At 34.1% G+C, this 27,586-nt stretch overlaps 1 protein-coding gene across 2 annotated transcripts in view; it reads left to right on the top strand.

Annotated features, from left to right (window-relative positions):
* Nucleotides 1-27,586, top strand: part of AHCTF1 (AT-hook containing transcription factor 1) — a 56,945-nt gene that overhangs the window by 14,558 nt on the left and 14,801 nt on the right. For both annotated transcript variants that reach the window (XM_081123772.1, XM_081123773.1), the window contains 24 exons: nucleotides 448-564; nucleotides 2,051-2,135; nucleotides 3,035-3,185; nucleotides 4,681-4,813; nucleotides 4,899-5,080; nucleotides 5,485-5,546; nucleotides 6,336-6,464; nucleotides 7,367-7,457; nucleotides 8,786-8,875; nucleotides 11,062-11,202; nucleotides 11,840-11,944; nucleotides 12,751-12,844; nucleotides 13,441-13,564; nucleotides 13,723-13,779; nucleotides 14,583-14,729; nucleotides 15,242-15,429; nucleotides 19,390-19,534; nucleotides 19,612-19,743; nucleotides 20,412-20,562; nucleotides 20,991-21,141; nucleotides 21,443-21,550; nucleotides 23,348-23,540; nucleotides 25,219-25,422; nucleotides 26,016-26,412. In XM_081123772.1, coding sequence (XP_080979898.1) covers nucleotides 448-564; nucleotides 2,051-2,135; nucleotides 3,035-3,185; nucleotides 4,681-4,813; nucleotides 4,899-5,080; nucleotides 5,485-5,546; nucleotides 6,336-6,464; nucleotides 7,367-7,457; nucleotides 8,786-8,875; nucleotides 11,062-11,202; nucleotides 11,840-11,944; nucleotides 12,751-12,844; nucleotides 13,441-13,564; nucleotides 13,723-13,779; nucleotides 14,583-14,729; nucleotides 15,242-15,429; nucleotides 19,390-19,534; nucleotides 19,612-19,743; nucleotides 20,412-20,562; nucleotides 20,991-21,141; nucleotides 21,443-21,550; nucleotides 23,348-23,540; nucleotides 25,219-25,422; nucleotides 26,016-26,412 — 3,377 coding nt within the window. The remainder of the gene's footprint in view (nucleotides 1-447; nucleotides 565-2,050; nucleotides 2,136-3,034; nucleotides 3,186-4,680; nucleotides 4,814-4,898; nucleotides 5,081-5,484; nucleotides 5,547-6,335; nucleotides 6,465-7,366; nucleotides 7,458-8,785; nucleotides 8,876-11,061; nucleotides 11,203-11,839; nucleotides 11,945-12,750; nucleotides 12,845-13,440; nucleotides 13,565-13,722; nucleotides 13,780-14,582; nucleotides 14,730-15,241; nucleotides 15,430-19,389; nucleotides 19,535-19,611; nucleotides 19,744-20,411; nucleotides 20,563-20,990; nucleotides 21,142-21,442; nucleotides 21,551-23,347; nucleotides 23,541-25,218; nucleotides 25,423-26,015; nucleotides 26,413-27,586) is intronic.

Consider the following 27,586-nt stretch of genomic DNA (forward strand, 5'->3'; position numbering starts at 1 on the left):
ACATACATGTATGCATGTGCTTTAGTAATTTTAACCCTTCCCAGTTCTACTTGGGGGATGGGTGCCCATTGTCTTGATGTCTTGTACCCTGTAGGTTTTTTTTTTTTTGGTTAGGTTTTTTGTGGGGTTTTTTTTTTTGGTTAATCCTCACCCGAGGATATTTTTTCCATTGATTTTTTTTTTTTTTTTTTGAGAGAGTGGAAGGGGGCCCCGGGGTCAAACCTGCAACAGAGGTACATGCCCTTGTAATCAAACCCAAGACCCTTTGGTGTGCAGGCTGACACTCTAATCTCTCGAGTCACACCAGCCAGGGCTACCCTTCGTACTTTTGAGGATGGTTGTAGAGACAGTAGTTTCTCTAACTCAAATTTTTACATTGAGGCACCTTTTTTTCCATGTAGTTATAATTTAAAAGTATGAAGTATACTAATTTTATGCCTCTTACAGATACTACACACAATTGGAAGGTGGAAGGGTTCCTGTATATGCTGTTACTTTTCAAGAACCTGAGAATGATCCTCGAAATTGCTGTTACCTATGGGCTGTTCAGTCTACACAAGATAGGTAAGTGTAATACATGTGGTTTTTAAAAATATTTGTTGAAAATGGAGTAGCAGTTTATTTCTTTTTTAAAGCTTTGTACTTTGTACTACGTTGTCTCTTTAGTGAAAGCAGCAGAATTCAGTGAATTAGTGAGTGGTAATTGAAATGATTTAAAAAGTTAAATGATTATTTCTACATGTTAAGGCACTTCTCAGATATCAGTGAGGAGAAATTGTGCTTGCTTAACAGTATTTCAAGGAGTAAGCCAATTCAGGTGAGCACGCAACCTCTTATTACCATGGGCAATTTTAATGGCTTTCTGTCTTCTCTCATAAGAATATATTTCCTCTTTTATAACCTCATTCCTTTTTCCTCTTTGTTTTGTATGCCTCTCTCATTTTTATCCCTACTCTGTTTTCTAGTCCTGCTTGCCTTTTGCAGTATATTTTTAGGGTTAATTTGGTTAATTTTCCTGTCTGTGATAAGCTCTAATTTTTTGTAACTACAACTAGTGACAAAGCTTTCTTTTCAATTTAATTTCTAACTGGTTAAGCTTGTTCATTTCCAGTGCTAGAACAATATTAAGTATTTATTTTCTTTTATTTTTCTTAGGTATTCTTTCTTTGATGACCAATGAAATTAAAGTTTGTGATATAAATGCCATGATCTTGACAACTCATTGATTCCAGTACTTTCTCTTCACAAGTCCTCTTCTTCTACCTTAGGTTTTATGTTCCTGAGTTGTGGACAATTTGGGTTTTGGTGTTAGATGTTGCTACTTGAGGTTTTGTCTTAATCTTACATTGTAGTAATAAGGCAATGAATGAAAAAATGATTTGCAGTTTTTGAAATTGGTCAATGCTGGAGAAAAGTTGAAATGAAAATATATAGACAGCTATTGAGATGCCCCTCATTTGAGTCAAATTCATATTTCCATTCATCCAAGTGTAATGTGGGCCAGCAGCATTGGGGAATGTGCCTGTGAAGGCTCCGTGGGAAGGAAGGAGGGGGCAGCATCTTCATTTTATGCAGAAGCGTAACAAAATGAGGGATTAGGCCAGGAAGCAGGAGCGAAGGACAAGGAGCAGAACCGGAAACCTTCAGGACTGTTTTCCGTAGCTGCCGTGGGCTAGTTCTGTTTACACCCCGTTGGCCAGAACTTGGGCCTTCTGTACCTACTGGGCCTACAGAAGCTAGGAAATGAGTATATTTTAGGCGGCCATATGCCTAACTAAAGCATACCTGTTGCATACTAAAGTGTACTAAGTGTACTATAACTGGGAGTTAGAGTCTCTACAGAAGGTGTCTCCTAAAGCATACAAACACCATCGCTTAACTGGAATAAAAAAATTAAAAATCAGTTCTGTTTCAAAGGACTGCATTTTGTGAAAACCAAATAAAAGGGAATTCTTCACAGGGACCTTAGTTTTATCATGTGCACTCAATATTGTATGAAGGCTACATTGACAGTAGGAAACACAAAAGAAAAAACTAATCTCTCTTTCAGCGAAGGCGATGTGTTGAGCTTGCATCTGCTTCAGCTGGCCTTCGGTGATAGAAGATGTTTGGCATCAGGACAAATCTTATATGAGGTAAATGGTAATGGTAATATGGCTTCATATTACCATTCTGTTCATTTTTCACCTATTTTAAGTCTTTGTTTTAAGATACTAAGATATTGAAAAGTTAGTCTTGTATTTAGGTTAGTACTGTATTCATAATATAATGGAATGAGTATTAGATCAAGGATTAGGAAATCAGCTGTTTTACCAAAGGTAGCATTGTTAGCACTCGAGGTATCATTTTCCTCTAAAATGAGGAAATTGGACAGAACTGAAGCTTGTGACCTAAATGGTACCCAGGAAAAGTAATTTCATATGACTATTTTTCTGGCAAATTCTTGAGGAAATAGTGGGGTGATTCGAATAGCCATATTTGGTCAATCCTCACATTCCATTCTCTAGAACAGGCTTTCTAAACCTAGTGTTTGAGGGTATAGGGATGGGAATCCAGGAGGCCCTGAGTTATGGGTGACATTTCTATGCTTATGCATTTTGGGGGAAGTTTCATAGCTTTTGTCAGATTCTTAAATTGATGATCAAAGAAAATTTAAGAACTATTCTAGAGCAAGATTTTCATTGAGAACACAGGAGTAGATTTGCTGGCCTAGAGTACATGTATATATAATTTCAATGGTTAGTCTAGTTTACACTCCAACTAGTAGTATATGAAGGTTCCCATGTTTGATAACAGCTTTAGAAAATTTATTGGTGATTATTTTTGAGACTAAAACTAGCCTTTTATTTGATAAATATTTTGTGCCATATAAGATTTTAGAGCTCCTTTCAGTGATACATTCTCTTGAGGGTTTAACTTTTTTTTGGTTTTCTTTGTGTGAAAAATCTTTAAATTTAGACAACATTTAATTTTATAATGACTTTTTCCTTAGAACCCTATTAAGATACAGATTTTTGTACATTTTATTTTTCAGGGGTTAGAGTACTGTGAAGAAAGATATACACTGGACCTCACATGTGGCATGTTTCCTTTGAGGGGACAGACTAGTAATACCAAACTGTTGGGATGCCAGAGTATAGAGAAATTTCGATCTCATGGTGACAGGGAAGAAGGCATGAGTGAAGGTTAGTTAAAAGTACTCTTGTATGTTATGTGAATGCTTGATTTAAGATTTATCTCTTTTTAAAAAATTGATTTTAGAGAGAAAGAAACATCGATTTGTTGTTCGACTTATTTATGCATTCATTATTTGATTCTTGTATGTACCCTGACGGGGGGATCAGACCTGCAACCTTGGCATATGGGGATAACGCTGTAACCAACTGAGCTACCCGACCTGGGTCACGATTTATCTTGATTTAAAATTTACGATATGTATTGGTTTCTAGAGTTTACACTCCTGGCATTTAAAAAATTGGAATACTAATTATTGAATTTGTCCAGGTCTGTATGAGATACTGGGTATTTATTCTCCATATTGCCATGTAGAACTTAAGAATTGAACAGATTAAGGAAATGAGGGATTCTTGTATTTTAATCTAACAAAACAGATAAACAAAAATGGTCTCTAGTTTTGACTACTGTGAATAGTTTGAATAATGTTTCTCTGTATTTTTTTCAAGACCTATGACAAACATGCCTTGGTTGCCTTGAGTTTTTTCTCTGTTGTCTTTAGTGTGATCCCTTCTGCCTGGTAAACATTCTGGCATAGTAAATTGCATAGATTTTAGAATCCAACATGAATTCAAATCCCACTTCTGTCACTAGTTGTGACCTTTGACAAACTTTAACATTCTGAACCTTTGTTTCTTCATCTGTGAGTGGGATGATAAACCTTTTGCAAAGGCTGGGCATCAGGCTTAAATGTGCTAATGTGATAGGGTCATTCAGTTCTGGGGATGCTCACTAGAACCCTGGTTGTGTTGGTGTTTCTCTCGGGATTCATTCTCATGGTTAGCTCATTCATTCACCCTAGAGATGTCTGTGTACTAGGCCCCACACCTCTGTTAGTGATTCAGTTTTTACATCCAACCAAATGTCAAAAACAGAAACTCTTTTATTCTTCTCTTGCATCTTTAAAAAATATATATTTCCCATTAGTCATGTCTCATATTTTTACTTTCCTCTTTCCTTCTTTTGATGTCTCTTTGTTCCTGTCTTTTCATTCCATAGCCACCGCTAAGGTACTTGTCTTTTTTCCTCTTTACCATATAGCTAGATCAGTCCTACTCAAACAGAATTCATTTAAAGAATTAAGCTCTAAGGCATAAAGGCATCCATTTTAGGTACTGGTACTCTCTGGTTCTGGCTATGTATCATTCTTGGGAGAATATTGATTCAAATAATTTTCTACTTTCTACCTCCAATACCTCAAAGTTGCCAAGGTGTTAACTGAAAACGAGCCAGAATATAACTTTACTGATGAGTTCTTAATAAGATGTTCTTGAAATATAAAAACAGTCAAGATACAAGTGAATAAATCTCTACTTATAAAGTATGTGATAGGAATGTATTTTGGCAAATTAAATCAAATACAGATTTCTGAGGAAAATCTCATAATATTAATTGGGAGATTTTACTTTGAGATAATTCTATTTTGTAAAATTATTTTTCTTTTAGCTCTGTCTCCTGACACTAGTGTTTCAATCTTTACCTGGCAAGTGAATATATATGGACAAGGAAAGCCTTCTGTATATTTGGGGATTTTTGACATAAATCGTTGGTATCATGCACAAATGCCAGATTCGTTAAGGTACGATCCCCCCCCCCCCCCCGCCCTTGGTATTTGTATCTGTAACAGTCGAGTTATTTTATAATTTTGTCAACTTTTCTTTCAGATCGGGAGAATATCTACATAATTGCTCTTATTTTGCATTGTGGTCACTGGATTCTCTTGTAAGTAGGACTTCTCCACATTACATCTTGGATATATTAGTACACGAAAGAAGTTTAAGTCGAGGAGTTTCTCCTTCATACTCACCTCCTGAGCAGTTTTTTAACCCAAGTTCATATAATTTTGGTATGTATTTCCCTAACATTACCTTTTAAGAAAAATAACATGCAAGAGTATGTGCGTGTGTGTATTTATGTTTAACGTAGGTATATAGTATTACCTATTCATATCTTGTTGTCATATAATATATGGATAACTTAAGTTAATTTGATACATGTACATGAGAAATTTAATACATGGTTTATAAAGAAATCACTTTTGAATTTGCTAGAAAAGATTAAATATTTCACATTTAGTGCATTTGTGATAAGGTTTATACGTATCTCAAGATAGAAATACTTGGAGAAATTATTTTGAAGTTTTTATATATAATTTGATACCTTGGCTAGCAATTTGTTAAGATAAATTCTGTTGTATCAGTGCCATCTCAAATGTAATATTTAAGTGGATTTTTTAAATCTTTTTTTTAGATTCCACTTGTTTGTTAAACTCAGGAGTTGTTCATTTAACTTGTACTGGCTTTCAGAAGGAGGTAGGTAACAGCTGACAATGTGGACAGTGTTTCGTATCGAACTCAAGTCAGATCATGGATTTAAACTTTATGGTACCCTCTTACTCGGTTAATGAGAGATACTGGGGTGTTTTTAGCAGCTTTCTGTGGATGTTAGCTCCTTGAACCCCAAAGAAAAGAGCAAAATAGGTCATCACCTTACCATATCCCTTTTTATCCTTTCTCTGAATTCTCCTTTCTTCAGAACTCTTATGAATAAATAAAATAATGCAAAGAAGGTACCTAGCACAGTGGTACCATTGCCTGCCACAGAGTGGGTGATGACTATATGTTGAAAAATACTTTTCCAGGAAAACACCAAGTGACAGACCTTTTAATTCATAATCACTTAGATATGAATGAATTCCATATTTATACTTCATATCAGATTTCTTTTATATTAGACCAAGAGGGAGGTATAAACTGCAGGATGTTGTGTGTGTGTGGTGTGTTCAGTTCATTAAGATCTGTCACCAAGTCTATCAGCTTTAGAGAAGGTTACAGGTACCTTTCATAAATACATATAAGCTACCTAAAGTACCCTTATCAATAGTATTATAATTAGGAAGCATTGATTTAGCTTTAGTATCTATAAACCTTTTTCCTTGAAAGAAGTACAGAAATGTAGTCTTCCACAATTTCCATTTCAGTGTTTTTAGTTTTACTCAAAATGTTAAGTGGATAAGTAGGGTAATGAGTTTATTATGTGTTCTTAAATTTGGTTATTTGAATTGAGTATTGATTGATATCTTATCGATCGACCTGTTTCAGACTTTGACTTTTTTAAAGAAGTCGGGACCATTTATCAATGAAGTCATTTCTGATGGTTATAATCGATGTCTTGTGGCTGGCCTTCTCTCACCAAGACTTACTGATGTTCAGCCTTCCAGTTTAAGTCAGGTAAGATGATTTTTTTTTTTTTAATCCTCAACTGAGGGTATGTTTTTATTGATCTTAGAGAGAGAGAGAGAGAGAGAGAAACATCAATTGGTTGCCTCCTGTACTCACCCCGACTGGGGATCGAACCTGCAACCTAGGTATGTGCCCTGACTGAGAATCAAACCCGCAACCATTTGGTGTAGGGGGCGACACTCCAACCAACTGAGCAACCCAACCAGGGCAGGTGAGATGATTTGAACATAGTTTCTTTTGTATCATAGATTAGCTGTATATTAGGATATAGGACAGGAAACACATTCAATTTTAGAACATTTTCATCACCTTCCAAAAGTCCCCATACCCATTAGCAGTCACCCCTTTCCCTTCTCTCTCTCTTCCAGCTTATCATAACCACTAACTTGCTTTCTGTCTTTATAGATAAATTTATCCTAGGTATTTCATATAAATGGAATCTTAATATATGGCCTTTTGTGACTTCTTTAATTTAGCATAATGTTTTCAAGGTTCATTTATGTTGTAGCATGTATCAGTACTTCATTCCATTTTATGGCTAATATTTGACCATATGAGTATACCATATTTTTTAAATCCATTCTTCAGTTGATGGACAGTTTTTTGGCTGTTAGGAATAATGCTGCTTCACATTGAGTTCTTGTGTGGTACTGTGTTTTCATTTCTGTTGGGTGTATACCTAGGTGTGGAATTGCTGGGTCATCACCAATGCTCATTATTGTCTGTCTTTTATTATATAGCCAATTATTATATAGCCATCCTAGTGAGTCATAATGATTTTTAAGCCTTTAAAGTTTTGTATTCTGAGCTAGAACTTCCTACCTCTGAGTCTGTGATTACATATCCTTTCTTATATAATTTCTTCCTACTTTTTTTCATTCATGATGTAGGAAGAACAATTAAAAGCTGTATTGTCAGCAGCAATCCATACAAGTTCCCTGGGACTTTTGACTGGGTATATCAGAAGGTGGATATTGGATGGTAAGATTATGATTTTTAATGAAAAATTACTTTTGTATTTTTAAAATTATCACCCTGCTGTTTGTGGGGGTGGTTAAACTTAATTTAGAACTATTTGTAGATTCACATGCAGTTACACAATTAAAAGACATAGAGAGCTCCTTTATACACTTTACCACCACCCCAATGGTAAAATGGGGCAAACCTCTAACAACATCATCAAATCAGGGTACCCTGTGTTGCCCTTTTATAGCCACATCCCTAACCCCTGGCAATCACTAATCTCTATTTCTATAATTTTATTATTTTTAAAATGTTCACAAATGGAATCATACAGTATATAACCTTTTGGGGTTGTCTCTTTTCCACTTAACAAAATTCTTTGGGGATTTATCCAAGTTGTTTGCATAACTCTCACTCTTTACACACAAATTATTTTTGTTTGGAATCATTTGAGAATAAGTTGAAGACATTGTGCTTCTTTACCCATAAATAATTCAATATTATTTCCTTCTATGAACAAGGATATTTACTTAAAACCACTTTGCAACTATAAAAATCATGAAAATTAACATTGATAACATGCCATTATCTAATCTGCAGATATTGGAATCTCACTAATTGTCCCAGTAATGTCCTTTGTAGCATTTTTGGGCAGTAGGGAATGCAGAATATATATTGTATTTAATTTTCATGCCTATTTTTTTTAAAGAGAGGATGGGAGAGTGAGAATATCAATCGGTTCCCTCCTGTACTCACCCCGACTGATCGAACCAGAAAACTTTTTTTTTTTAAATTTTATTTATTTGAGAGAGATCAATTTGTTGTTCCACTTATTGATGCATTCATTGGTTGCTTCTTGTATGTGCCCTGACTGGGAATTGAACCCACAGCCTTGGTGTATCAGGAGGACGCCTAATCAACTGAGCTACCACACCAGGGCTCCAGCCTAAAACCTTTTGATATAGGGGAGGACACTCCCAACTAAGCCACACCTGGCCAGGGCAATTTTCATGTCATTTTAATCTGAAGTTGGTTTAATTCCTAAGCCTTTGTCTTTCCAAAAATTGACATTTTTAAAGAATATAACCCTGTTATTTTGTAGACTGACTTTCAGTTTGTGTTTGTTGATATTTCCTCATGATTAGATTCAGATTTTACATTTTTCACGTAAAGTGATGTACTGAACTGAGAAGGATACATGATACCAGTTTGTTTCTGTTAATGTTGATTTTTACCTTGGTCACTTGGTTAGGGTGGTTTCTGTCAGGTTTCTCCACTAAAAAGTTACTCATTTTTTATTTGTAATTAATAACCATTCTTTTTTCCCTCTTAAATTTACAAATAAGAACAACCAAATTCTGCTGCTAATTTGCGCTTTGTTCTTGAATGGACATGGAATAAAGTGATTCTCACAAAAGAGGAATTTGACAGACTATGTAAGTGTTATATTAAAAATTAATCTTTTTTTTAAGTAGGTAATAATAATTTTAATCATTTTGAACTTATAAACTCTCTAAAGAAGGCCCAGAAGAAAACTTTCTTTTTACATTAGAATGACAAAATTATTTCTTTCCTTTACCTCTTTTTTTAGATAGGCATTACATTAATTTTCTTTTTTACATAATTTAAAAATGAATAATATAATTTCCACTGAGCAAAGGCATTTGCTTGAAGATCAGCTTATCTTTTTTTTTTCTTAATTTATCCTTATTTTTGAAAATAGTACAGATATCCCTCCTTTTTCCCCCCATTGACCCCCTCCACCCCACTCCCTCCCTAGGCTTTCACCACACTATTGTCTGTGTCCATGGGTTATGCATAGAAGTTCTTTGGCTAATCCGTTCCCCCCCAATATACCAAAATTGTTTCCTCTTGAAGATTTTGCAACAGATTGTTAAACTGGCAATGTATTATATCCGCAGTAGCAAGTCTTAGAATTATAACTTATCTATCTTTTGATCTTGAGTTTAATTTACAAAAAATACTTATGATTAAGGAGAATATGCCAGCTAACCTCAGAAGCTCCTCTACTTACTCATTTTCTATTTAAAATATTTATGAGTTCAAAGAGCTGAAAAGCAGCATAAAGCTCATCGTCTATTTTCTAACCGGTGCCGTTGTCGGTCCTGCCGAGTCTTTTTCCTGTTGACTGTCTGACTTTTAGTCTGTTGTACACTTTGAGTTTTGAGGTATCTTGTGAATATTAAAAATCCATTATGCCCAATTAGTGCAAAAATAATGTTAAAAGGCAATAATACATGATTGCTCTGTACATGAAAGTAAAATTAAAGTTTATTTAGAAGTATATGTTTTTATTTCTGTTGTGGCATGATGAATGAAAAATGGATTTAAAAATTTCATTCTTAATAGGATTTTTAAATCAACAAAGTTGTATAGGAAGACATGGGATTCTATTGTATTTTAGGCCATACTTATGAAACTATAAACACGGAGTAAATAATTTTAAATATTTCAGTAATCAGTACAGTTGAAGTCTGGAACACCTAATAATTCAGAATCAGGGTAAAAAAATACTTATTTTTTTCAGAAGAAAATGTTTTCAGAATATGTGAAAAAAGAAAAAACTCAGTTTATAAAATTCTCTGCCTTTATTATTCTTTGAGCATAATGTGGTGTTTCAAACTTGAACTTGGTAACAACACAGCCATTATTACTGCCTTCAGCTTCATTAATGGTTAAATGAAGATTTATTTTTTAGACAAAAGATACAAAATAAGCATACCTAATGTATGAGAGGTAAAGCAAATACTTTGGTGTTTGTTTTTTTAATTGATGAGAGAGATTGATTTGCTGTTTCACTTATTTATGCATTCATTGGTTGGTTCGGTTCTTGTATGTGCCCTGACCAGGGATCAAAACTGCAACCTTGGCATATTGTGACATTGCTCTACCCAGCAACTGACCTGCCCAGCCCGGGGGTAAAGCAAATAATTTGATTTGAGGAAGGAAGGTTTTAGAGTTCAGATATTTGTTTTCAACAACATAGCAATTATTATACATTACATAGTAAAGTGCATTTACATGTAAATATTAAAGCAGTTAAATCTTTAAATCTTATCAAAAGATATAACCAGTTGCAATTAAACGCCCCCCCAAGGTTGTAAACTCAACCTTCAATTTGAAATGAAAGGACAACTGAGTCTACAAAGAATTATAACATGCCTGCAATTTTATTGTAATAAGTCTTTATCTGAGTCTTAGTTTTAGTGTCTCACTTTTGAAGACTTAAGGTGGAAGAAAGTTCTTATAAAATATTAATTGCAAAGCAATTACTGGTACATAATGGTACATAAAAGTTCTAATATAAAAGATTTATTTGAAGCAGCATTTAATGCATATAACTGATTTTTACTGAATCTGAAGTTGAATCTATATCACCTTCTCTGTGCTTATGTACTGCTTACCTCATCTATATATAAAAAAAAAAAAATTGTCCCTTCTTGGTTCCTGGAGGGTGTTTGCCATTTCAAGCTTGTCTTTGTAAATCTCTTAATGTATAGAATAATTGTGGTCAATAGGAATTTGAGAAAGTTTGCAGTTGTGAGTTTAATTAATTCAGATTTACTGTGTCAAAACTAATTGTGTATTTTATCCTTGAAAGGCACATCATTATTTGATGGTTCGTGTCGTTTCATTGATCCACAGACTATACAGTCTATTCAACAATGCCATTTGCTTCTTAGCAATCTTAATACAGTCTTAAGTTGTTTTGCAACAGAGGCACAAGAGATCACTGAAAGAGGTATGCTATTTGTCTTATATTAATGAATGTTTTGTTAAATTTTACTTCTTGACTTCAAAAAAGAGTAAATTTTCCTGTCTTAGATGGATCATTGTGCAAAAAGGCCATTCTTTCTCAAATGCTGTTTTGTTTGTTTATGAAAAGCTTCAGAATGTTATTAGCTGTATCGTGATCCCATGCTTAAATTAGTGTGGGAAATTTTGGAGTTAAACCTAATGACTATTAAGGTATAATGCATTTACAGTAGAATTTCAAATTTTAAAATTATGCGTAAGATTTTATTCATAGAGGTCATTGTAATTTTTTTCTGCCATTTTGCCATTTAAATAAGATAGTAAATTTTATTTAAAGGCCTGGTGTGAATAACCTATGTTAATGATAATGTATAGTTTATATTAATGTATAAATTTGACTTCTGAAATTAGCTAAATGGAAGTATAGATGGAAGCACATTTACCTAAACCGTCTACTGTAGTCAGTGAGTTACTTTAGCATTTTGGAAACTATTTGTTCAAGCTAAGTTTTAACACTGTTAAAAATCACCATGGAATTAGTTAGTTTTTGAAAACTTCTGAGTGTCTTGATTTTTCATTTGTGGTTGAAAGTTAAACAACTGGTGTTTACCTCTTCTTTACAGGTCGTATGGACTTAACCAACAAGTGTATGGTTTCTCAGCTCATCTGTCAGTATGCACAAATGGTTCTTTGGTTCTCTCATTCTGGGCTTTTACCAGAGGGCTTAGGTAAAATATTTACTTAATCTATAAATATTAATTGAAACATTCTTAAATCTTCATAATTTTGTTGTGTTCTAATGTTTGGGGTTTTCTTTCTTCCACTGCCTCACCTATGTTTTCTTTTATTCTTACCTTCTTTTCTTACACCCTTCCTAAGTCTGTATCTTCAGTACCTCACTCTGTGCCTGATACACAGGTTTTCCATACATGTTTATTGAATAACATTTTGAAGGAAAGAATGTTTGACAAAACATGGCTTCTGAAACTTGGTTCAATATCACCAGCTATAATTTAGTTCCACAGAACTTAAGTATTTTATAATCTAATTTTTCAATCTTTTTCTCTTAAGGGCTCTTTAAATATGGTTATTAACTAATATTATTTGCCATTATTTAAATACCTCCTTTTATCTAATGATTAATGTCAGTATCAAGAGTTACAGAATTTGACTTTCACAATATTTGTTTAGGATACACTTCTAAAGCCTCTAACTTCTTGCATTCCCAGGATTAGATTTTATTTAAACATTAGATTTTAAACATGTTTCTCTCTCACTGTCCTTAATTGCTGTTGATCTTTCTTTTTCATAATTCTCTTAGCATCCTTGTTGTTAGAGATGTTTATGAGAGACTTGGTTTTCTCATTTGTGCATCTATTAATAAAGGGATGGGTAGTATTACTTAAATTTAAGCTTACAAATTAAACAACAATATAAAATTATAGTAAAATATCAATGTGAGTAACCTAAGTATTGTTGGGATATTTTGGAAATATTACTAGCTTCTTTTCCAACTCTTAAAAAAAAAATCTAGATGATGCTGTGCAGTTGTCAAGGTTATTCTACAACTACCCTGTAATTCAGAACTACTACACCAATCGTCGACAGAAGTGTGAGCTTTTATCAAGGTATAGTACATTCAGAACCTTCAAACAACATTTTAGAAATTCCTTCGTAAGAAGTCAGAAAGGCTTCTGAGGTAGAACAGAATTCATCATGTTATAAAATGATTAAATGGGTGGAATTCTCAGTAAAGTATCAGAATTTGCTACCAACATTACTATTTTATTTGTAATGTTTGCCTTGACCTAATGGTCACACTGGTCACACTTTTATTTTAGAACATGAGTATGTCTATTATTTCCTAAATAAAACTATTTACCATGATTCATTGTTAGAGGAGATTCTATACTTTAAGCATGTATTTTTTCTGGGAATTCTTATTCGGAATTCTTATTCAGAAAAAGACTGGAAGCTGCTATTCATCAAAAGAGCATAAAGTATATCACCAGTTATTTTACATTCTGTGCGTTAACAGTTGCACATTTCAGGACTTGGACGACTGTTTTTTGTTGTATTCCTTATTTTCTCTTCCCCTGCCCCCCTTCACAACTCTTCTCCCTTTAATAGTTGGGATCGTTACTTTTAAGAGTTCATTGCTATTGTTTGATAATAATAATTACCACTAATATTAAAATAATCTTTAATGTTCCCCTTATTACAGAGGGAAATGGAACCCTGATTATTTGATGATCGATGGAATGGTTTCTCAGTTAGGAGATCGAGTTGAGAAGTTGTGGAAACGGGATGAAGGAGGCACAGGAAAATATCCTCCTCCTAGTCTACATGTAGGTTTGCAATAACATTGTATCTCTTAAAATGTCTACCAAATTGTGGGCAGGGAGATATCCTTAGCTGTATTTTCATACCTGGCCCAGTCCTGGGAAAAACAAGGAGCATGAATGAATGAGTATATAAAATGCACTGAATTTTTTCTCTTTTATAGGCACTACTTGACATATACCTACTAGACGACGTTACTGAAGCAAGCAAACATTCTATTGTATCCTTTAAAATTTTCATCAATTCATGTATTACCAAAGTCACAAAACTTCAGAATAGTAGGAACCGTTACAAATCTTATCCAATCTCAATTTCACATTTGAATTTTTTAAAAGGAAGGTTGCTTAACCCAGGACCTGTGGGTTGGGTTCAGATGGTCTGTGGTTAACCTGAAACTGCCAACTTTTGTTTTATGTTTATTTTTGTAGGGATAGGGTCTATGGCTTTCATCAGATTCTCAAATGTGTCTGAGACACTACCAAAGTTTAGAACAGCTGTTCTAAAATGTTACTGGCAAGTAGTCATACTCAGATAGGTTAACTTATGTGCCGAATATGAGTACATTTAAGTTAGCTTAATATTTATTACCTTAGACATTGTGTTGAGCCCTGTGGTCTTTGAAAAAGATTTTGTACTGTCAGTTATTTATTCAAAAATGTGTAGTTCTATTCATAATTTATAAGACACTTGATGCATTTGCTTAAGCTGCCAGGTTTTGCTGGATAACTGGAATTTTGTCTATAGCTTTGTTTCTTAAATTTGCTAAGCTGCTGACTTTGTGAAGAAAGTATGCTTTAGTTCGTCTCCTTTGTGGTGGTACTTACAGTTGAGAAGGAATGAAGTCGGTCATGGGTGTAGCTGTACCCATATTTAATAAAACTATACTTCCCCTAGCTGGATATCCATAATTATTTCTAAACACTAAAGTCTTTCAGGAATCTTTCCTGTTATATTCTGTTGCTACCTATTACAAATACATATGCAGGAGTTTTTGTTTATTGTCCTTAATCCTCTTTTTCAAAGACCATTTATTTGCTACTTGATATTATGTATTCGTTCCCAAACAAAACGGATACTGCTATTGAGTCATTTCCAACTGCCTTTGCCATTTCTTGGGACCAGGTTAAACTTATTCAAGGGTTTTGGCTGATAGATCATAATGACAATGAGGTGAGTCTGTTATTTCACCTAGAATGAAAGCTTTTGTAAACTATTAAAATAATGTAATGATTAAATTTGATATTAAAGATATGATTCAGTCTACTTCCAGAGATAATTTAGGGAGTTCATTCAGGCAATGCCTTCACTACCTTAGGCAGTAAGAATACAAAGATAAAACGGTTAAGAACCCCAGGTTTCTGTCTAAAGGAGGAAATAAACCTGAACCATTACTAATAGTGCAGATATAGTGGTTGTTATGTTAGAAATATGTTTAGCTTGTTGGGGGAACCACAGAAGGCAGGATTTAACGTTGATGTATGAAGATGGTGATGGAGGGATTGTGTATAATTGCATAATGAGGCCTCAAAAGTGTGAGGCTTTTGATAAGGCTTTTATTTAAAATAAAGTTTATTAGAGATTAAAGTAGATCTTTTCAGTTTGTATTTATACTGGTTTTATCTTGATTTTTGTGGCTTTAATATTGCCTGTCTTTTTAACCAATTTTCATGTCATTTTTACAGAATGGTTTGGATCTTCTGTTTCACCCAGCTACTGCAAAACCTGTGTCATGGCAGCATTCAAAGATTATTGAAGCCTTTATGAGTCAGGGTGAGCACAGACAAGCCCTCAGATATATTCAAACAATGAAGCCAACAGTGTCCAGTGATAGTGATATTATTCTTCACATCACTGTTTTGCTTTTTAATCGGTAAGTACATATTTTGAAAGTACAGTCATCCTCTTGCTCATATCTATTAATATAAAGGCATTGATGAAATAGACAGTAGCAATATATATTTTGCTTTTGTTTTATATAGTACTCTTAAAATTCTTCATCTTTCAACCTTAAGAAAAATGTAGTACATCTTTTATCTATAATAAAATAAAGAGGTACCTTCAGTAACAGAGGAAACCAAACTGAGGTTTAAAATTGTATCTGTTGCTGATTGAGAATATTGGCAGTCTCCTGCATGAATAGTTGATGTCTGAGTACTGAAAAGGAGCCAGAAGTATAGAGAAAGAATAAAGTCATGTTGAGTTGGTAATTTTATATATATATTTGTTATTATTATTGGTTTGAGAGAGAGAGAAACTTCAAATTGTTCCACTTATTTATGCATTCATTGGTTGATTCCTGTATGTGCCCTGACTAGGGATATCCTTGGCATATCGGGATGACGCTCTATAACCAACTGAGCTACCTGGCCAGGGTGATAATTATATTCTTTAAGAGTATATTTTAATGATGGTACTCTGGTATTTTTGGTAATATTGGTTGCTTGGGTATTGCAGTTCTTTGCATTTGATACTTGCCATTGCATTGTTATAGAAAGGAAACTTAGAAGCATCTATTTAAATAACTGAAGTATCAGGTTTCATACCTTAATACTTGAACAAGATTTCAACAGGTGATGTCTTTATATTGTTTCTTCCCTTGGCAGTATTTTAATGTTCTCTAATCAGCATGATATATTTGCCATTTATATTATAGTAGTACTGCTGTAATTATTATATTTGTCATATATATTAATAGTGACAAGTTAAATGGATGTTTGAAAATAGGGCAGTCTGGTTAGTGGGTTTCCTTGTTAACCAAATTAGTTGGAGAAATTGCTTGGAACTGAAATTTCTTACCAAATTATAACTTTATTTTATACAACTCTTTTTTTTTTCAATCCTTTTGATAGTGGTGGTTTTTTGGTTTTTGGTTTTTAATTCTCACCCGAGGACATGCTGAGAAAGAGAGAGAGACATTGATGTTGCCTTCCATATGTGCCCCAACCGAGGATCCCTGCAACCCAGGTATGTGCCGTGACTGGGAATCTAACCAGCAACCTTTTGGTGCACAGGATGACACTCAACCAACTGAACCACTTTGGCTGGGAGGTTGATCATTTTTATATTTTTATGAATTGGTCATTTTACTCACCCCCATGTGTCATTTGTGAACCAAACAGCATGTTAGTATCAGCACTCTGAAAGTTAAGTTTTTGTTCTGTTTGGTTAAACAATGTATTTGAGGGGATAGGGTTGAATCAGAAGAAAAATTCTGTAGTTTAATAATAGGTTGGCTAGACATGTAGAAACTTACAGTGTCCTCAAATGTTATGAATTAGGAAGTATTTGTAGAAATAATTTGGGCGAGCAAAGGTGTTTGGCTAGGCCCTGGCTGGGTAGCTCAGTTGGTTAGGGTGTCATCCCCATATGCTAGGGTTGTGGGTTTAGTCCCCAGTCAGGGCACATATAAGAAACAATCAATGAATGCATAAATAAGTGGGACAACAAATTGATGTTTCTCTCTTTCTCTCTCTCTCTAAAAATCAATAAATAAATAAAAAACTTAGCTAGCTAAAACATTGTCTAGAGTGAATATAAGAAGTTAAAAGTGACAAATAATTTAATAAATGAGTAAAGAGTTCTAATACTGGGTTCGCAAGCAGCATGTGAGTTTTTTCAGTTGCATATAAGTTTCTCACTTTTTAGTCCTTTTAGAGGTGGTAAGTGACCACTAATGCTTACATCAAAGTGCAGATGTTGGAAAGTTAGAAAAAACACGTTTGAAAGGCTGCTGTTTTTTCTTTTTTTATTCCATTGTCCTTTGAATCAGTCATACATAGCATGTTTCTCTGATTTGCTAAGATCCTCATTTTCTCTTAGCTATAGTAAACATGTAATTTCTAAACCTCTCTCTCTTTTAATGGATTTGAGTTTTATTCTAAGTATAAATAAGAAGCCACAGAAGGATTTTAAAAGGAAAGGGCGACACGTTCTGCTTTACAATTTAAAAATGTTTACTTGAGAGGTATTTTAATTTAAACACATATTAGACGCATACACAGGAACACACAGCACAAATTATCCAAATACTGGCTCTACCAAATGAAGATCTGGATCCAAGACAGCATGATTGTAGGAGAGATGATCTTTCAACTCCTGAGGAAAGTTACTTAAATGTTCTGGGTAGCAGTTACCAATCTGTGCCATAAACATCACCAGCTCTGCCAATTCTTTGCCTGGTTTATTTGGTTGTAATCTAAAATCTCCACATTGGATTTATAGTGTTATACTGTTGTGGAAACTCCTCCATGTAGGCTGGCAGATTCTGTAACTGTGGCAGGTTGCTGGGCAGCTTGTTTCTATTGGACATGTTGGCTGTTTTCTCCTCTCAAGTACAGTAAAGCTTCAATTAGCCAGTCTCCAGAAATCCAGCAACATTTTGTCCTATACAGTAGGTTCAGAAATAAAAACAAAGGACTGCCCTAGCTGGTTAGAGGGTTGGCTCTTGGACTGAAGGGTTCTGGGTTCGATTCCAGCCAGGGGCACATACCTTGGTTGCAGGCTTGATCCTCGGCCCCAGTCCAGGAGCAGGAGGCAACCAATCGATGTGTCTCTCTAATGTCAGTGTTTGACTCTCTCCTATTCTATCTGAAAAGCAACGGAAAATATGGACACTCGCAATTTCCTCAGATTTATTTCATTATGAACATTAATTACCATAAATTGGTTCACATATTGTGGGTTTCTTATATATGTCATTTATTCACTAGTCTTTCAGTATTTGTTATTATTTCAATATAAACTATAAAGCTTTTTTTATTAAGCCTACTATAGTCAGAATTACCTATTGATTTAGAATTAGGAATGATTTTTTTAAGAAAATGATTTCCTTAATATTTAATCTACTTGCCATTTTTTATTCTATCCCCTTCTTTGAAAGTTAGTCCCTCAAAAAGTCTAAGTGCCAGATTAATCATTGTCAATTTGGTATAATCAATACATTTTGTTATCTAATAAATATGTAGACATTTATTTGCTTTATTGTTTTTATTTTTTTTCAAAAATATGTCAGATTTCAGAGAGGAAGGGTGAGGGAGAGAAGAGAGAGAAACATCAACGATGAGTAACTGATCCTCTGCCTCCTGCATGCCCCCTGCTGGGGATCGAGTCCCCAACCCGGGCATGTGCCCTGACTGGAAATCGAACCTTGATCTCCTGGATCATGGGTCGATGTTCAACCACTGAGCCACACTGACCGGGCTATTGGTTAATTTTTTAGTATTGTAATCACTATACTGTTTTAAGCTTGTGTTTTTTTTGTTTGTTTTTAGAGTATCATGAGAAACACTGCTTCATTTAATGACCTATTGTCCACAGAAGGATATCTGTGTTCCCTACATGGTGTCTAAAATTGTCTGATTGAACCAAGTTTTCCAGACAGATCTTGCTATAGATCAGCCAAAATCTTCTGTTACTAAGCTAAACCCTTCACCTCCCCATAAACACAATGTGCTTGTTTCTGTCTTTGCTCTTTTCTACTCCTTTCTCATGCTGATGGTCACTTCCTTAAGAGCCTGGCCTTTCTGTCACACCATGCTAATTTTTCAGTTCTCTTCAAATCACATTAGTTTTTATTCTCTTGACCTTCTGTGTACTTTGCTTTCCTGTTAGTTTACACCTAAATAATGATACAGAAGAGCATAAAATTATCTCTTTAAAGATGACTTGTTGACATAAGAAAACTTAATTATGGAGTGATTAGTATTCAATTAAATTAAGTTCTCATAAATTACATGTACAAAGTATCTTTGAGAATCTTTAGATGGATTAAGTGTTTTGAACATTTTAAATAGCTTTTCTAAAACTAAACTTTGATAAACACTGATTTCAGGTGCATTATTGAGGCCTGGAGTTTACTGCGACACCATTCTAGTAGATCGAATATAGAGGAGTTACTAAAGCAGACATACAGAGTTTGTCAGGAAATGGGCTTAATGGAGGATTTGCTGAAGTTACCATTTACAGACACTGAGCAGGTAATGACTTATCAATAAAAACTTGTCAAAGATTCAGGAAATGTTAGTAGCTTACAAATCTATTATGTTCTTCCTAGGAGTGTTTGGTGAGATTTTTGCAGTCCAGCACCAGTGTTCAGAATCATGAATTCCTTTTAGTTCACCATTTACAGCGTGCCAATTACATCCCTGCCTTGAAGCTGAACCAAACTCTGAAGATTAATGTTACGGTACAAACTTGTTTTGTTATGGGGGATGAGAATAAGGAAAACTAGTGACTTTGTTATCTAAGAGCTTGTAGCTTGGTAACCAACCACTGAAATTTGAGCTTGGCGATTCCTTTTCTTACCTTTTACAGCAAAATTAGGAACATGGTATTATTATCTACCTGATTCCTTTATATATGCCATTTCTGTCTACAATTTTGCCAGACTAATCACTTCATTCAGGGAAAAGGAGGGGAGAGGTAGCAGACAGCAGTAGAAATTATATAGTGCACAGGGCACGGACTTCAGGGATCAGACCAATTCTTAATCTGCTCTGTATGCTTGGAACATACTCTCTGCCTTGGGTTCCTTATATGTAAAATAATATCTGTGTGAGGATGTACAAAGGTGTAAACTAACAAGTACATGTTACTGATACAGGTAGAAACTTAGTAAATGACATAGGTGTTTTGTAGTTGTGACTCAAGACTGGATTGGAGTTTATTGGTGGGTGGGTAAGGTTTGGTAACGTGATTAGGTGTGTATATGAGGTCCTTGGTTTGGAAGAATGGAGATGTAGGTAGGAGGAAGATAGTCTTGGGTATTCATAGTATTTTAAATGGTAAATTTATAAACATAGCACCTAACATGTTTGAAGATTGAATTTTTACCAGTTATGATATGTTCAATAGAATGATCGTGATCCTTACTTGCGGGAGAGATCAGTGGCTCGAAATTCTATATTAGACCAGTATGGGAAAGTTCTTCCTAGAGTCCATCGAAAATTAGCCATTGAGCGAGCTAAGCCTTACCGTGTGTCAACGTTATCAATTATTCGAACAGGTAAGATTTCGTTTAAGTTAGAGATTATATTGAATGATTACCTTCTGCAACCATTGCTATCTTATATTTTAGCTCACTTTTGCTTTGAATAATCACAGTGGTCGTTTATTTGCCATTCTACCCCAAGAAATTTAAGGCTTTCTTGGAAGTTTTACAGTTCACTTAGTAATGTAGTAAGGAATGAAAGAACTTTTTTAAATTTCATTTGAAGACTCTTGTCCAACTTTTAGAGAACATGTAACTTTGACCATCTCCTAAAAGCCCAAATTGTTGAATTTCTGCATAGATGTTATTAAACCAAATACAATTTTTACCTTACCAAACTCTTACCTAGTAATCTGTTTTCCAATCACTTTTATATTAATCTTCTATTAAAATTCTAGTGTTACAGATTAAATTAAGTAAATCCTACATTCTTCATTTTACAGTTTCTCGGCCCAAACCATTATCCGCAGTTCCAAAGCGAGCTGTAATAGGGACTGTGTTAACAAGATCTACTTTCATCCATAACGTGTTATCTAAAGTTGGAGAGGTCTGGGAAAGTGATGAACCTAAAAATAGCATCTTAGCCTACAATAGGTACGTTTTTCTTACAACTTTTATAATCTTTCCTGGATATCAACAGCATTCATAAACAGTCTAACCTTAGAGTTTATTAGTGTATATAAAAAGGAAAAACTTTATATTGGTTTTGTTCTAAGAAATATGTTTTTTGTCCTTATAAGTGAGTATGTTCCTTGGTATTTGTAAATAAACAGAAATGTATAGAATAAAAAATGAAAGCCATTCTCTCCCATCTAATCCTATCTTCTTATAACATTTTTAATTTAATGTTCCTTGTGATACATAATCAAAAGTTACATTTTTATTTTCTTTGTAGTCCTAAAATAGAAGGACCATCTCCTGTAGTATGTTCTCTCCCAGATCCAGAGCTGCCTGGAGCATTTGTTGGAACACCAATTTTGAAAGCATCTCAAAAAGTCTCTAGGTAAGAATTTATTAAATCATTTTTTTAAAGACCCAATGTTAGACAGTAATTACACTAATTTTTAATTATATTTAGATTTTTACCAGTATTCCAATTTCTTATAAGAGCTCTTAATGTTTGCTTTTTAAAAATAATTTGAGCAGTAGTATAGTAACTTTAGTAAATTTTACATCAGCTGGTAGACTACTTAGAATTTTTGCCTAATGATTTCAGACTGCTTAGAGAAACGAAGCAAACTTTTATTAAAATCATGAGCAAAATAAATTAACTTGCTTTCTTTACTAATCTCCTTGTTGTTTGATCCATAAATGAAGGTTGTTTTCATAATCCCTAATTTTGGTTGTCATTAGTGGGTAGTATGTAAACTTAATGGATTTTAACTATCATATCTTTCAGTGAAATAGAATAGGATGAAATCACTGGGCACTGCAGATAGTAAGCTAAGTGCTGTTTTATGTAATTTGTAGTTTGTGTATGATCTAAAATGCATTACTTACCTGGATCATGGTCAAAAAGTTTGAGGAAATCCTAAGACCTAATGCAATAGTTATACTAAAAAGACAAAAGTTTTGTTAGTGTAAGAATTTGGCTTTTACTCAGCAGGTGCTAGTGCCATTTGAGAAGCAATCATTCATAAATAGGCACCTAAAACATAAAATGCTAGCACAGTGTAAGGCATTTAACAAAATACCAGTTTGGGGCAGCTCATTTTAAAAGTGGGTAAATAGTTTACAAATACAGAATTTGAGTACAAATGAGGCAGAGAAGAATAATTAGAACAGACAATAGAGAAATGTCAAGCAACCTGTTTGGATATTCTTGTTTAGTGGAAATCTCAAAGCTGTGCTTAGTATAGAATAACAAGTAGGAAGACCCTGTGTTAAGAAAATGCTTCTTATAAATATGTCCCCAGTGGGTAATAGGTTGGGTCTTAAAAGCACCTATCGCCTCTGTTGGTCTGCCCCTTCTATTGTGAAAGTCACGTCTGAACGTAAAGGATAGAATGACAGGGAAAGCGCAGCAACTGGAAGTTTTTGTTTCTGGGCACCAAAATATGCTGTACTTTTCTAGTTATTCTCAGCCGAGAACATAGGCATTTTGGGATAGTGAAAAGGTACTGTTTTTATTGCTAGAAAATATAACCATAAAATATAGACTATTAGGAAATTGGGAAAGGAGCGTCCAACAGAAATTGCAGCCTGAGAATTTTACTTTCAAGTTTCATTTATTTGTAATTTAAGTTTTTAAGCTATTTGGACTATGCCTGCTTAGTATGTTTTCATATTCTATTTTTATCGGTCAGTCTCCTCTTTATTGTGATGGAAACTGTAAAGGTAGAATAAACCAGTATTATGTATGTCACACGTAGCTGAAAAGAATTTTTACGTGTCAATGAAAATAAATTGTAGCAAATGGATTGGTAGGGAAGTATTGCCCTATTTTCATTAGTATTTTAAATTAGCAGTTATCTTCATTTGAAAATAGATGCCTGGCACATAGTGGGGGCTCAGTCAACATTGATAAAAGGGGGGGGAGGAGAACTCCCTTTTTTTTTTTAGATCAATTGTTACCTAGAACTCCTAATTTTTTTGCTACTGAATTAATTTTCTAGCATTTTGAACATGCATTTCATTAATGTACTTGACTGGATTTATATTTCATGTAACTGTCATATTTACCAGTAAATTTAGAAGCCTGAGTAATTAAATGGGTTACTAAATTCTTTTTGCTTCTTTAGTATAACTCAGTAAAGAAGTTACCAGGATTCTTCTATTCATATGTGTACTCTGATTACAGACTGCTGGATTTGGTGGTTCGTCCTGTTCCTCAGCTTTCTCAATGTTTGGGGTTTATTCAGCAAACCCCTCCAAGATATCCTTTGTACCTAACACCCAGTTCATTGCCAGCAAGTTCACAGTTAAAACGATCACATCAAAATACTTCCAGGGCTTCAGAATTACATTTGCTTGAAACTCCTGTTGTAGTTAAGGTGAGTGTTCCATGCTTAGCATTCATAGTGAAGCTAGGACATTACTGTTTTTTAAGTAGCTGGGAGAAATCACTATTTATAACTGATACTTATGGATAATCCATGATTTAAGCCTTCTCCCCCTTCCTTTTACTTTTTGTGGGTATCTTTCCAAAATGCTTTCTGTATTTTTACATCTTCTTAAATAGACTTGACTGAATTTACCCTTTGTGCTTAAGTGGCATTATGCTCAAGGTTAACATTTATGTTGTTGTCCTGAAAGTAATGCAGGGCTCTGTGTGATCATTATAAATTAGCCTGTATCCTTTGAAAAATGCTTTCACATTCTTGGGTTTGCTTTTTTATTTTTTAAATCCTATTTCTTATACCATTTTGTTGTTATTCTATCAAATGCTTTTTAGTTTTTAGGTTTAATTCTCTGACTCCTTCAGTGCAATGATAAGTTGTTACTCTTTCCTGCTAATAGATAGTTGTCTTTAAGTTGCTTCCACTCTTTCTGATAAATTACTAGCTGAGAAACCACAAAACTAATGATGACTGGTAACAGTGGTCTTTTACCTTCATACTGTCAAAATGTTTTACATATGTTATCCCCTAGCTCCTTGTCCAGTGTTCTAGATCTAATCCTAGGATATTTTTTTCTTCATTGTTTCTTGATATCTAGCTTTGTAATGAACCGGGGAATTTCTTTATTTTTCAAGTTGAGTAAAAGATGTTTCAGTAAATGCCCATCCTAAAATAGTTACTAAAGTAAGTTGAAAAAGAAGGTTAGTAAGACTGTTAACATTCCTGACATTTAATATCCAGTATAGTATTTCTAACACTTTTTTCTTTCATTAAAAAAAAATCAAATTTTATATTGTCTGCAGCTAGGTTTAAATGAAATAAAATCAAGATAATTTTGTCCCTGCTGCCAAAAACAATCTAGGGGGGAAAAAATCAGAACATTCTTGTAACAGATTTAATCTAATGGAATAATTTGTTTACTAGTCCTTAGGGAAGTTATTATTTCTACTAAATAGTTTCTATGCTAATTATTTTTATGCATTATAATCCTCAGGATTTTTATTAAGTAATTTAGGTACTGTTGGATTTTAAAACATTCTTTTTAAAAAAAAAAGTTTTTGATTTCAGAGAGAGGAAGGGAGAGGGAGAAACGTCAATGATGAGTCATTGATTGGCTGCCTTTTGCATGCCCCTCACTGGGGATCAAGCCTGAAGCCCCAGGCATGGTCAGGGATTGAACCGTGATCTCCTGGTTCATAAGTGGACATTAAACCACTGAACCACGCTGGCTGGGCCTAAAACATTCTTAAAGTCAGTCTCATTTACATTAGAGTGCTCTAATTAAGCCAGGTTCTGTACATCACACATTATCATCTCTTTCACCTAACTAAAGTTTTCTAAGCAATAGTTAAATAATTTATCTTATTTATGCACTTTAATCAAGGCCTTTAGAATAACTATGGATGCACTTTTATGTTCTGTAGTTTTACATATAAAATTCTACTCAGAGCACTCTCTATTTTCTTTCCAGTAATCTGTAATAAAACTTGTTATTGATATGTTTATTGGAGATCAGAATATAGCCACCATTGTGACTCAGTTGACCCTGTCTGTCCTTATGTATGTGCCTTTTATAAACACTAATGGTGGATTTCCATTTACTTTATCACAGAAAGCCAAATCTTTGGCCATGTCAGTTACCTCCTCTGGATTTGCCGAGTTCACTCCTCAGTCCATCCTAAGGTCTGGTCTTCGATCAACACCTTTAGGGTCTCCCTCTCAGTCACCTGGAAGGTCTCTTACTCCTCCTTTACGACTTAAAGAAACTAGAATTTCATTTGTGGAAGAAGGCATGACCACAAAATGGATTACTGGAGTAAGTTTGATAATATTTGGAACAAAAAAGGCTTAAGAATATATTAGCTCCCACAAATAAAAAATTAGATACATCCATTTAATATCACTAGATTTTTTTATATAATCTTGCAGATAGTCATGAAATCAGAAAATATTAGTTCAGAAAGAAACTAGACCCATCATTTACAGATGAAGAAAGTAGGGCTCAGAAACACCAAGTAAATTGCTTACAAATAGCTGTTTGGTGGCAGAAATGGGACTAGAATCAAGAATTAATTTTTAGTCCATTTTTTTTGTTTGTTAATCTATATTGTTTTGCTTCTCATATTAAGTTCCTTAGGAGGGTATATCTTCAGAGCTCCAGTGTGGATTACTAGGAACCCAGTTGGTGATTATTGGGTCACCTTGCCTAGTAAAGTCTTGGAAATACTGATATTTAATTAGGGAAACATTAATCATTAAATTTTAATCTTTTATCTGAAGAATGGATTTAAAATATGAGAATTGGGAGAAGTATTGAACATGGAGAGGGTGGGTATCATTGGGATTAATAGCTTAGACTTGACTGATTTTTCTAGTAAAAATTATTTTTCAAAACCTTTTACTTAACAGGCTACAGATGATAGCAAAAGAAAAGTGTTTGTTTCCATACCTTTCTATAAATGTGGAATTCCAGGAGAAACTGAATGGCTGAAGAACAAAGATAAGATACCATTTTCCCTGAATAGCCCTGAAATGGAACATCAAGAAATGGATGTGAGGTCAGAGAATACACCTTCACAAAGTTTGGAGAAACTAGATGTGAGTAAAGAAAATACCGATGTTTCAACCGAATCATTGGAGTATCAAGATGCACCATCACCAGGAGATTTTGAGTATTATTTTACGGCCTCTAAGCCGGCAAGCTCTTCCACTGAACTGATGACTAATTTAACTGAAAAAACTGAGGACAGTGATAAAGAGGTGTTTGAATCAGAAGTAACTCCTCTAGACCTGGAGAAACAAATGGGTAAGAACTCATTTCCAAATATTCAAAATGGCCATTGATGTCCCTCATTTGTAATAGAATTTTTTTTCACCATAAGAAAAGCATTGGGGTTAATTACATGACACAATATAACAAACACATCTTATTCTTTCCACTTACAAGTAGGTATGAGATACGAGGAGAAGAATTTATGTGGTGGTTTTTGTTTTTTTTTAATTTGGAAACGAACAGGAATATTTAAGGAAGAAATGTCAGCTGTCAATCTGACTTAAGGCCTTCTTGTAGCTATGACAAGTACTAACTTTAGATGAGATTGCTATAAACAGTTTTTAACTTACCCAGGTTGTCTAAGGAAGTTCATTCTACTCTCCCTCTATCGATACCTCCAAAATAATCACTGGACAATTAAAACAGAGGTACAAAGCCCATGAATTTATTGTCTTTATATTCATCTGTCAAAAAAATTTTAAGCCCCTAATGTATGTACAACAAGTGGGCTCTCCTGTTTGTGTGCTAGGTGGTGTTGAGGTGAGTAAAGTAGACATGGCACCTGCTTGTATGTAATTTAGAACCTAGTGGACTACGTAAAGAAACAAACTCTTATAGTTCAACAGTGATATACTAGGGCACATAGAAGGAATCGGGAACAGCAGGAAGGGGGAAGAGATTTGGTGGACCAGAAAACTTTATTCCTTTTTCTTTTCTTACCCCTGCACAGTTTTAACAAGCTTATTTAAAGGTAACTCCTAACTTTAAATCTGTAAAACCAAATACTTTTATGAAAATATGGGTCATAGTGATTTCTTTTAGGAAGTATTTCCTGCCTAAGCTGAACTAAGATTTCTTACAATGTGAATCCAGTGAAGTTTGGGCTATGATGTCTTTATTTAATAAACACAAGCTTTTATTAATTGCTCTAAGAATTTAGTACTTTTTTCATAAACAACATATGTCTGTAAGTTTACATTACTCTTTTCATATGCTGTGTTCCACTAAAATATTGAATGGTATTAGGTTAGGATATTCATGGCAGTATATTTATTGATATTTCTAAAATAAGGCAGTTTCAAATAGAAATTTGTTTTTGTGGGGGATTATATAGCACAAACTCTAGAGTGAAAACAGGCTAGATTTGAATCTTAGGTCAGCCACTTAAATAGGTTTGTGATCTGGAATAAGCAGTCTTAATTATATG

Source organism: Miniopterus schreibersii, assembly GCF_964146895.1.
Source record: "Miniopterus schreibersii genome assembly, chromosome: 21".
NCBI lineage: Eukaryota > Metazoa > Chordata > Mammalia > Chiroptera > Miniopteridae > Miniopterus > Miniopterus schreibersii.